Source organism: Diorhabda carinulata, chromosome 9, assembly GCF_026250575.1.
Source record: "Diorhabda carinulata isolate Delta chromosome 9, icDioCari1.1, whole genome shotgun sequence".
In the NCBI taxonomy this organism is placed as follows: Eukaryota; Metazoa; Arthropoda; class Insecta; order Coleoptera; family Chrysomelidae; genus Diorhabda; species Diorhabda carinulata.
In genome coordinates this window covers 12,483,689-12,496,701 of record NC_079468.1, presented here as the reverse complement: position 1 = coordinate 12,496,701, position 13,013 = coordinate 12,483,689, and the positions used below count along the sequence as shown (strand labels likewise).

Genomic DNA, 13,013 nt, shown 5'->3' with positions numbered 1-13,013 from the left:
AATGGTACACCAGCATTTGTTTGTCAGAAGTGTTAGAAAAAATTTGGGAAAACAATCGCAGAAGACAAATCATTTTCCACTATGACAATGCGAGCTCTTAGTACGTTTTTGAACAGTAATTTTTTTGGCACACAATGATTTCATTCAAAAATAAATTGCGATGTCAACGTTTTTCTACACCCGAAGCGGTTGATGCGTTCAAATCACTTGTTTTGGAGGTACCTTAATCGGAATGGGAAAAATGCTTCGACAATTGGTTCAAACCCATAAAAAATGGGTTGATCTCGATGGAGAATATTTTGAAAATCAATAGAGTCATATTCAATTATAAATATTTGTTTTTATTTGTCTATCTCAAGCAGCAGGCCTCGTAACAGGTAACACAAAACTGTGTATAAATACACACAATATTGTGACAATTGTGGGAACTTAAATACAAATTGATTAAGAAGTTTTACACTTTCATATTCCAATTGATGTATATATGCAATGATTATGCTGAAGGCCAAAATAGATACAACTTGACATCAGTTTCGCGTCGCGTTTTTAACTAAAAAAATCTCATATTACATAATCTCATTTTAAGCTCCCCATAATTAGGGCTGAGAATTACATGTTTCTCTACTACCACCACCATCATCTATCCAAAATTACTTTCTAATTTAAGGCAGCCAAATCAGATGAATATGGCGGCTGAGGCAATAAAAAAAGGGGCAATCTCATTGTCGTGAAGAAACAAAAATCCATTCTTCAACGAATTTTCCTTCGAATACAGTATCGAAACATGTCAGTATATACATATATATATATATATATATATATATATATATATATATATATATATATATATATATATGTAAAGAAAAATATAATTTTCTTTTGCGTGTTATTTTGCCGTACGTCACATAAAGTCCGTTTGAGACAGATGATCTGTCACTGTCATCGATGGGAAGCAGGGCATAACCTCGAATGTCGGGTTGTGTGATTGTGTGCTGGAAAACAATTTCATTTTTAAGTTTATTTTAATTTGTGATTTTGGAACAGACATTGTTAATAATAACATTAAATGTCGTTTCTTTTCTTACAGGTATGAAATATTTGTTTAGTACTAAATAGGTGCATACTTTTGTTTCATGTAATTTTTAGTTTACATGTTAATAACAATAAATCGCTTTTCTTACAGAGAAACATAATTGTATATATATATATATATATATATATATATATATATATAAGACAAATTCCAATATATCTGTGGTTTTGGTGACACAGTCAAAATCCATTTACACCATATAGTATGGTTTTAGGAAACATGTCAGTGAATCAAGCATAATGTTGGTCATATATACTTTTTCTTTTTTCTAAATATTGAATAAAGATCACACATTTGGAATGGTAGTATTGACCGAAAAAACGGATTTTGCTTTATTCGACGTACATTCCTCGATTGAATTTTTATTTCTGGAACATAATGGTGTACTAAATTTCCATCTACTGTAACATATCCAAAGAAAAATTCCCTTGGATTACGTATTAATTAAGGCGGGGGAGATTCTGACCAGCATTGAACAATTGCGGCACTCACCTTGCAGTTAGCGAACTTGTTCATAAATTTTAAAATGGGTGAGTAATAAATACTATGATCGGCGCATTCCAGGGGACCGAACAATTTTAGGATAACTACGAACTTTTTCTTGGTTTCTTTAATTATTTTTTAAATAAAACATAGAACAACTAAAGTATTTTTCTTTATATGATTATTGAAGCCAATCTGTCTGTCAAATAGATGGCAATATAATCTCGGTTGCGAAATTGTTGACAACCTGAGATTAGACACTCTTAAGTCAAACTGCCCTCGTATATTTTAGGAACTGTAGACTACCAGCATTGTTTGTAATTATCCTTGCACCTGCAATTATGTAGGGAAGTAACGGATGTTTTTTTATAAAGACAAAAAAAAATTTATAGGGTATACAGATTGAAAATTGTGTTAGCCTTAGAGTACTGAAGCAGAAACAAAGCAAGAATCTAAAAAATATCGTTACACGTGAAAGCATGGAACGTTTCCAATATATATCTAATATGTGACAGTTTATTCTATTTTCATAAAGGCGGAAAATAAAGAAAATGAATATTTTATAACTTACTTAGAGTTAGCCTCTAAACTCAAAAATAAATTTTTTGTGTAAACAAAGTAATAATTCTCTCAACGAACTATTATCACAGTGGTTTTCATAGACTCCTACATACGTAGTAAATTCCGATTCTAATAATATAATATATAAATTATTCATGTATAGTTAAAAACCATTACACATACTCTTACATTTATTGTGAAATTCGATAGTTACCATCGGAAATAGTCTTTTTTATTACCTGTAATAATTTTCTGAAAACCTTGGTACAAGTAAAGACATCATTCATTGGGATTATTACCGGTCATTTTATTACCAACCTAGAACGATGAAATGAATTATTTTTGATGTGCAATGAAAAACTAGTGACATTTTAACAGTTGTGTGCGTATTTCTTTATTTCTTGAGAACAAGCCTTAAACAGTCAATGAATATTCAATGGCAATGATGTATTAAATTGTGACTACACAAGTAATTTAAATTGTAACTTCTGGAAAAGTTACTGATACTCATACGGAACAAACTCTTTACTGTTACTTTACTATTACACCAGTACAGTGTAGTGGTGGCAGTAAACAGTTCAATCTTCATTCATTATGAATTCCAAAAATTCAATCCTAGGAGCATAGACTATATTTAATAATGATTTCTGTTGTCTTAGGTCCCTTATATAAAAGAGTTGCTAATCAAGGTTTGAGATATGGCAACACAGATGTGAATATGTCTGATATTGCAATATTAAAATTTGGCGTTTTTAATGATGAACGTACTCAGACTGTGTTGTCATACGAGTGCTATTTGAGTTGTTACTTGGAACATTAATCTTGGTCAAAAAATGAAATTAACCTCTTCATACGATGATTCGCTACAGAATTAATTTCGTGAAATTCGTCCTTAATCGATTGTTGTGTCAGAAAACATCGATGCTGTGCGTAAACTGATATTGCATAACATACCGTGAAATTATGGCATATTTGGGCATTAGTTTCACTCACATATATTCAATATTGCATGAACATTTTGCTTTGCAGAAGATTTGTTCGCGTTGGATACCGCATACTTTGACACTCGATAAAAAAAATTCGTGGAAATTTGTGGAAAGGAATGCTGAAAACATAGAATCGGGGTTCTTCAACAGACGTCTATAAAATCGTGACAGGCGACGAATTATAGATATGTGCCTGTGAACCCGAAACTAAGCAGACTGTATGAGTCTTCCAATACAAGTCAAATCCAGTAAAAGCTGCTTGCCTACGAAGCACTTCGAAGCAAATTGTTGCCTATTTATTCGATATAACGGTCACCACAGTTTCATTAGAGCAGCGTAGAATGGTCCATTCTGAATGATACTTCAGCATTTGTTCATCAGAAATATTAAAAAAATCAGGGAAACCAATCGCAGAAGACGAAGCATTCTCCATCACGACAATGCGAGCTCTCACACATCAAATCAAACAAAAACGTTTTTGAACAGTCGAAACATCGAATTGATGAGTCATCCGACGTACTTTGTTTGAAACGCTATTATTTCTTTTGATTCCCATAGATCAAAAATAAATTAGGAGGTTAACGTTTTTCTACACCAGAAAAAGCGGTTCAAATCACATATTTTGGAGGTACCCCAATTGAAATGGAAGAGTGCTTCGACAATTGGTTTAAACGCATGCGAAAGTGTATTGATCTTAAAGAATATTATTATGAAAAGCATTAATAATATATATTAATAATGATAATATTTGTAGCTGCTCTTTTATATTTGAAATAAATTTATTTTTTAGTGAGACCACATGGTCCCAATTAAAACCAGTAAAGAGATATTTAAATTAGATTATATGAGCTAATGCTTAAAGGCATTTATACTTTGACCTATTGATATATTGCATACTCGGACTGTTAACCAGTCATATGAAAGGTATAGTTATGATTATCTTAAGCTAGGTAATTTTTGGTGACAATAGTTCACATAGTAGTCATAATAGATTCGAAGCTAATGTATAAATGAGAACTTCAGATTGTTCAATAACAATTTAATTGGAGATCATTTGAGTTAAAAGTATCGATCTTTTCACTAATTTCTTACAATATTGCAAGATATAGAATGGTTTGGTAACAAAAGATTGTGCGCAATACAAATTACTTCACAGTTTCATTGATAAACATGTGAAGTTGGTAAACTTCTTATTTCAATTGTAATGAACTGTATTGTAACCCTATTCAATGTAGTATATCATAAAGTATTTGGCCTTTGACAATAGGAATGTATCTGCAGTTGCTGCAACATTCTTGAATAATTCGCATTTTCGTTATTCACGGTGCTTACGACCTACACAATAAAACACTTTATGACAATAATTGCACTTACCCACTTGCCACTCTCGTCTCTTTGGCACTGAGCCCCTTGTAATATATCCTTGTTTCAACTTCACCATCTGTAAGTACATTTGTCGACACAAAATTAGTAATTTCTCGAGGCGATGTTTCGGCCACTAAACACGCCACAGTTGTTAGAGCTAAAGCACAAACTATCGCCACCAGGAGGTGGCTAATACACCTGGGGCGTTTTCTTTTGAGGCACCGCATTCACTATTAGGGTGGTGGGTTAGAAGGAATTTTGTTATATTACTTTGTATGAAGGTGTTATTTTTGGAGAAGCAGTTTCATCTGAAAATAAAAATACCATATTAATTTATCATTTATCAAGAATTTGATGACAAGTATATTACTTTCAATAAAAAAGTCGAAGAAGAAGAAATATTTTGTTACTTAACATTTTTAATTAATATCAAAATGTTCTCATTGTCTTTAAAGAAATATGGCTAGGGAATCAAGAGAGAAACAATCATATCAAATAATTTCTTGATTTTTGCTTTTTAGCAATATGATAGCCAAATTTAAAGACTGCTAAGATATTGTTGGTTATTGTACGTTATTCTACTTGAGTTAAAATACAAATACAAAATTAGTATTATGTCATTGATCACCAGAGATAGATTTGTGGATTGTGATAACCATTTATCTTATCACGAAATTGTGCGTGTGTCTCACGTGTGGGTAGAAGAGAATAGAAAAACCCGAAGAAGACCACTTTCGTAACTTCTAAGATGGTGCAGAGAACGACGGCACTGGGAAGCAGAATGGCATAATATTGTTTTCAACGACAAATTTTGATTTAGTTTAGAAACCTATAACGTTTCTAATAAGGTAAGACGCCAGAGTGACATGATACTGAGCTATTAAAGTATTTATTTGCAGAGCTATTGCTTCTAGTACCTAATCACCATTTTATTCGAGACAGTATGACAGCTGTACGTTATTTTAATGAGGTGCCACAATCCTCTATACTACCTTATCCAAATTAAGTCTACAAATCCTTATTCAACAAGACAACGCATGTCCACATAACCACAACGAATTAAATTTCTCAAAGAAGCACTACGGTCCCCAGATTTGAATCTCATCGAACATATGTAGGATAAGAGGAAAAAGAGACTGTTTCATCTTCACCGTCCTCCACAGTTAGTCCGATAAGCTATAATTATTTGGAACGAGGTTCCACAACAACATATCGGCCATCTCCTTTGATTCGTGTTCAGATATCTGCAGGAGTGAATTGAGCTACGGCGTCACCAAATATAGTAATCTTTTTCTGAGTACATGATAACAAAATTTCTTACAAGTATTATCATTTGATTTTTTATGTAAGGCACATATTAACAAAAAAATAAAGGCAATATAATTCCTTCTTTCCTTATGGGTCTTACGTTACGGCCAAGAGTTTATTATTCATACATTACTATAAATTTGTAATATGCTTGGATATTAATCTTATCTATTGCTATTTTTAGAATTTATGTAAAATAGTCAAATAGGTAATATAATTCAAAAGCATTAAATGACTTTTCGATGAAACAAGTTCCTTATCTTCAACTTACTTTCAAAAAAGTAGGATATGAAAAACAAATTGCAAATGGGGAACGATTCACTTGGACACAAAAAAGTGATTCTCATAAATGAGATCGATGGCAGAGTCAACATTAGCTATATACTATTATAAATATTTTTGAGCTTTGACAAGAAAAATATTGTTGTGAACACTTTTGGAACGACGGAAAGTTATTTTTTAGAAGGAAAGAAATTAAACACAATTCCCAATATTAACGACTAAGTAATCTAGACATCCATTTTTCACACATTTTTTAAACTTCTGCAGACTGTTTTTTGGCAATTACGCAACGAATATTGGCTTCCAATGGCTAAAGTGTTTCTGGTTTATCCACATAGACATGTTACATTGATAATAAAATAATCTGTTACTGAATCGCATGAGCGAGGTGGTCAGTTAACAGGCCCATTCCGTGAAATGAATCGTTGGTGTCTCAATCTTTCTGAAACCACATCTCTGTTTCATTAATGTCTTTAAAATGAGGCAAGAAAAAATTTAGTAATTCTATCTCTGTAGCACTCACCGTTATGTGCAATGTTTTGACTTTAAGCATAAACCATAAAGTTTAACGAACGGTTGGTATCTCTGGATATAATGATGTTACGAAAAGTGTTTGTGAGTTGTAATTGCCTCAAGTTCTGTTAGTTTACATAATGCTAATAAAACAAAAAGTATAATTCCTCAGGAAAGAACTTTGAAATCAATTTGTGGATAGACAGAAATTTACTTATACACCCTGAAGAATTTGAATAATAGTGAACAATACGAAGAAGAGCTTGTTGTATTCATACTCAACAGCGGCGTTTTACATTTGAGTGGAAGTATAACGAAAATGATTAATACTATCTTGAATCAATCGCTTTGAAGGTTGATTATGAGCAACATGAAATTCTTTAAACGAGCCATTTCTTTAAATTTGAATTATAAAACCATGATGAGGAGCTATAAGCAATCTACAATAATAATAAATTAGAACTCTTCCATTGATTTTTACAGAATTCAGTGTTCTAGTTTCTAAAATTAACACCCATTTCATACAATATTATAAAAATTCGAAGACAAGCATCACAAAAATTGCCATGCATGAGTTGTATCAGTATTTATAGGACGAAGACTTCTACTACAAAATAGGCTTAGATAAATTAGCAAAGATGTGCCGATAGACCCGATACATTTTAAATTAGCTATGAGAAATTATCCAATGAGAAAACTTCCAAACACATGGATAGGAACGAAAGATCCATGCAGATAGCCATGTAGAAACCTAGATCTGATTTCGATATATTTCTTTTTATGTAATCATGGGAAAATATTGAGTATAGTACTCTACTGACAACTACCGATGATGAAAATTTGAAAATTTGAATTAGGAAAGTGTTAGCTGCAGTTACACCTAACATTTTAAGAGATGTTAGACTCTCAATTGAGCGTAGGATTAAACTTTGTATTACAGAAAATGGTGCAGAAATCGAGCAACTGTTATAAGTTATATTTCGTTATTTATTTAACTTTTTTAATAATTGATAAATTAAGTCAGCATTTTCTTTATTTCACCGAAATGAAAAAAAATTTGTGATATATGATACTTATCTTAATTAATTAGTAATTCAAGTATTTACATTACTAACGGGAGAATAAAGTTGTAACTCCTTTACGAAATGTGGTTATTAAGTAACGAGACTAGCGCTACTATCGACAAAGTACGCATGCACCAAAGGTTTTTTTTATAATTTAAGCGTTTTCAAGATGGTCAAGAAGATATTAAAGATGTATTTTTGGAATCGTTGGTGATATTCATACTGAACAGACTGTTTACACTAGCACTACACCAACATTCAAAATTATAGTGTCTGAAGTGCGTTTCGATAACCAATTTATTGTCTTCAGATATCGTAGGTAAAGGTTTACCGTAGTGGTAGTGTAAACAGTATATTCAGTTTGATATTGATGCCGATACACGTTCGGGTCAGACTTCCTCGTCAAAAATGAAAATATCGAAAAAGTTGCTCAATTTGACCGTCGACGTATTCATGCGATTGCTGAATCTATAAGACTTTACAAAGAATATGTGTGGTAAATTTTATATGAAAATTGTAATATGCGAAAAGTGTGTGCAAAGCTGGTGCCTCATTCCGTAGTGTCTGTCAAAAGGTTTCTAACCAAGTGCAACATTCCATTGTTAGGCCACCGGATCTTGCATCCTATGACTTCTACCTCTTTTCTAAGGTCAAATCTGCATTAGGAGAAACAAGATTTGAATCTATTGGAGCTGTGATAGAAAAAACGGCACGTGTCCTGAAAGAACTGAAAGAAAAAGTTCGATGTAGGGATAGAGAAGGTGATGATAAATGAATAAACATAAAATCAAAATAAAATATTTCTTTAATTTCTTAGACCTTTTATATATGTTTAATCCAAATGCTCTTGATTTTAGGTCCCTTCTGTTTTAAAATTAGTTTTATTGATAACTTCTTAAAATAAAGATAAAAATTGACGTTTCGACTTATTTCAATCTTTTTCAAAATATTTTAATAAGTCGAAACATCACTGATTATCATTCTGTTGATAATTATAAAAAAAAACTAATTTTAAAACAGAAGAGACCTAAAATCAAGAATATTTAGTAGAATAAATAAAATATTTATCACCAGTCTCGTTATTCAATAGTCATACCTCTATAAGTGAAAATAGGATAAGGAATATGCATTAAAAATGTTTTATAAAATGAATATTTCTATAACTTATGATATTGTATACATGATTGGTTTTTTTACAGAAAACAGAAATTGAAATATCGTCATGTTTTATTGAGGCAAGTTATTGACGCTTCCTCATGAAATCATACCAAAATACCGACCATTCAATCCTTGCAGTAATCAGTATTCAATAATATCCCAACTTCTGTTGAGAAACCTATGAGGCTTTAATGAATCAAATATAATCCCTTCCCAAGTCCTAGAACTGTTCTTGGTACAACAAATTGAACTTCGCCGAAGATACTTTCTAATTAATAAATAATTTACATACTGATATCTTAATAATTTATCAAGACTTTATTATTGACTTATCAAAATATTGATTCAATTTATGAAAAATATCAATTAAATAAATCAAATCCATCATGTTTTAAAGAAAATGGGAGTGATCATGTGTTGCACTAATGCATTAATAGAAAAACTACCGCATCAATTATTTATAATTGGGCGAACTAGAGGCGGAATAAAAATCAAATAAACATTTAACAATCGAAATCGAAAAGATAATAACCGAATAATATGTCAAGACTAGAAAATATTGCTTATAAAACATAAAAATGCTAAGAAATAATAATTGTAAAATACCTATACCCCAAGCAATTTTTATTTCATCGATTTTACTTGTAAATTTTTGAAAAATCGGTCCTGTAGTGAATATAGAGAAATATTTCTTATTCCTAAAGTAAATACAACATATAGTCAGAACACACCAATATCCAAAAAAAGGAATGTATTAGGGACTCTTTTGGTACCAATTCGGCAGCCATACAACCCCTTAGTAATAAAATTGTTATTTGTTTATTTTAAATTGTGCCACCATAAACCAACACCCGCTATAACATCAATGCTTTGGCAGTTAACACTCTATACCTACATCCGTAACAGAAATGATTTTGGGAATAGACGACCACACACCAACACTCAAAGTTTTTACGGAAATTGATTGATAATATCGCGCTAGGTATAAGTGTAAAATTTAGATTACACTTGGGTTTAATAATAGTATCATTATTAAATCCAAAGATTGTTTATGAAAATTGGTTTCTGAGCAAAACTTTCTATAATATATTACTACTTTGTGTTCGATTAAAGGGAATTAAACAGTAATTAAATATATCAAAAGTTGGTTTTTGATGATTACTTTAAAAAAATAATTGATATTGTGCTTATTCGAAAAATTCATTCAGTTCCTCCAGTGTAAAAGTCATGGCTTGTATTGGCCGAAAACTTTCGGAATGATTTTTTAGAAACGCTTCTAGCTTCTTTTTCCAAATGAGTGCAGATGAATTTTAGGGTACTTATTAGCATCGAGTACAAAGCCCTTAGTAAGAACAAGTTGTACTTCATGTGTAATTCAACAAAATAAATATACATAACAAATTTACCTTCAATGAAATTCTTGTATGCGGCATTATACTTTGTAGAAATTTTGTTTGTTGTGTTTGTGGCTAACTCCAAGATGTTAGCATTTCGACATTATCAAAAGGACTAGTACCAGTCTTAGTATTTAACTTATACACGAAAAATAGAACTTAAGCTTCAGTCTCTGCAGACGATAATTTTGTTATCGAAACAGTGTAATTGTAAGTGTAATGTAGTGGTAATGTAGAAAGTCTCTTCAGTATAAATACTATGGTTTCCGAAATTCCAACTTAGTTACAAAAATAAATAGTTAACTCAATTCCCTTTTATGCATTAGTAATAATTTGTTTTTAAAAAATTAATCATATTCGATTTTCATTGAAAACCATTGTATTAAAAAATATATTTCAAAATTATCAGGTGCATTGATGTTTTTTAGGATTCATTAGTGGAAAGCCACTTGATATTTTGTTCATGTTTATGAAAAATTTCATACATATAATCTAAAAGCGAACAAGTTCAGGATTTGGAATTGAGGTGAACCAGTAAAGACAAGAAATGAGGGTAAGTGTTGACACTTCACATTCAAGTATTCATTAGTAAAAACTATTTTTCATATATTATTCACGATCAATATTATTTTTTCTCTTGAATCTCCTTAACTTTGTGCTCTGCTTAGTGTCAACAAAATATTGTTAGCAGAAACCAAGAACCACATAAATTGAGGTTTTCTGAAACTTAAATTCAAATATTTTTACATATGAAATCCTGACGTCTTTCTCATTATCTATCACCTATTTGCTTCTGTAGCCATAGACTTTCCTGAATATTCTCGAATGTTCTCAGCACATAATGAGAAAATTCGTGTTCACACTGATAATGATAAAGGGCAAATTACTCAGAGAAGAAAAATAAACTTTCAGCCTGAACAAACTATTTCACAAAATTACTATTCAATAATTTTGCAGTATTTTCTTCAAATTTAGACTTGCATATTCTAATTTTCATCTAAATCATACAATATCTTTTGAGATAATTAGATAAAATAATGTTTTTATGATAAGTTCGACATTTGAAAAACTAATGATATTTTTCTTCTACAGGAGTTAATTTTCATGCTGGGAATCTTTCTCCTCTGCGAGATAACTTGACTCGAGCGCAGAGAGATTTAATATATAAGTGGTTAAACAATAGATTTATTAAGCAAAATTTCAAGTGATCTTAAACATCAATTAATTTCACACCAAAGAGTTACTCTTGATAAAACTCGATACTGTTTAACGTTTTCGGAATATTTTGATGTGAAACTTATGAAGTAATAACCGATGCTTGTATGAATTGATGAGAATAAATGTATTAATTAAACGAAAAAAAAAACAAGATGAAAATTTAAGAAAAGGCTAATATCATATAACAGAATTCGATTAGAGTAGGTGTTCAAAATGTCCTCAGTTTTCACGACTACACAAGTCAATTCTTCTTTCTAAAGAATCCATTAATCTTCTAAACGGTTGAGAGTCATAAAGTCATTAAACTGACGTTGAATTCTTAAGGTAAATTTATTTCTGTAACATAAACTTTTCCTTTAATATACGACCAAATTGTGTAATCCAAGGAATAAAAATCGAGTGACTGAGGAGGCCAAATAATCGGAGCTTCTGAACCTCCACCAATCCATCGATTCGGAAAATGTTTACAAACCAATTAAGATACCTTCTTTCTATCAAAGTGCGGTGCAGCTCCATCGTGCATAAAAAATAGATTTTCGCTCGTTTAGCATGAAATCTAATATCTCGAATAAGTGATTGTTTAAAAAATCCAGGTACATATCACCATTTAAATTTCCAATTAGAATGTTATAACCTATTAATTTGTTACCTAAATATTAACTTTAAATGAGTGTTGGTAATGTGATACCCTTTTGACATGTGGGTTCTTATCCCACCAGTAGTGTGCATTATGGGAGTTAAACATATCTGTCGTATAAACGTCATCTCGTCCATGTAGGGAAATCATTTTAAAAAATTTGGATTGAGGGCTGGGCTGTCCTTTCTTGTAATGTTTGATAAAAATCCACTCTAACCAGTATATCGACTGGCAAAAGCTCTTGGACTTGTCTGTGATGATAAGGATGTAGCTGTTACTCTTTAAGTATCCTCCAAGTACTTGAAGAAGAAGTATTTGTTTGTCTTGTCACATTCCTTACGCTAACTATTGGATTTTGATCAACTAAATTTTTCCTTTCCTTATTAATGGTTTCTGTTTTTTTGGGGGGGGGGCCTAGTAGAATACATTTTTTAGGTCTCAATTTCCCAGTTTCTCGACAACGTCGTTCAATGGCTCTTAATGAATTTTTACTTGGTAAGTTTCTTCGAGAAAATTTTTTTACATAACGCGTAACAGCTGCACTAGAGTTTTCTAAAGACTCGCCTCAGTGTAATCAAAATTTAACGTTAAATAATTATGGGTACTCAGCTATGGGGGGGGCTTAGTATGAAAAAAACAACAGTTTGAGTCCTAGAACCGCAATACATGATCATCAAATTGTTGTTTGTTTTATAATGAGGCCTCCAATAGCCCAGTTCCCATACTTATTTAGCTTTGAAAACAAGATATTATTCTGATTAGACTGGATTTTTGTGAAACATGACAAGAAATGAAAGCCTCAGTCCCGATATATCCATTTTATAATAATAATAATTAATAACTTTATCAATATTTTATACCAGCATCGGTTATTACTTCATAATTTTCAAATCAAAATATTCCGAAAATAGTACACAGTATCGAGTTTTATCAAGAGTACCTTTTTGGTGT

At 31.3% G+C, this 13,013-nt stretch overlaps 1 protein-coding gene across 1 annotated transcript in view; it reads right to left on the bottom strand.

Annotated features, from left to right (window-relative positions):
• LOC130898048 (uncharacterized) overlaps positions 1–13,013 on the bottom strand; it is a 241,881-nt gene that overhangs the window by 213,279 nt on the left and 15,589 nt on the right. The window contains exon 2 of the mRNA XM_057807083.1: positions 4,498–4,796. Coding sequence (XP_057663066.1) covers positions 4,498–4,715 — 218 coding nt within the window. The 5' untranslated portion in view covers positions 4,716–4,796. The remainder of the gene's footprint in view (positions 1–4,497; positions 4,797–13,013) is intronic.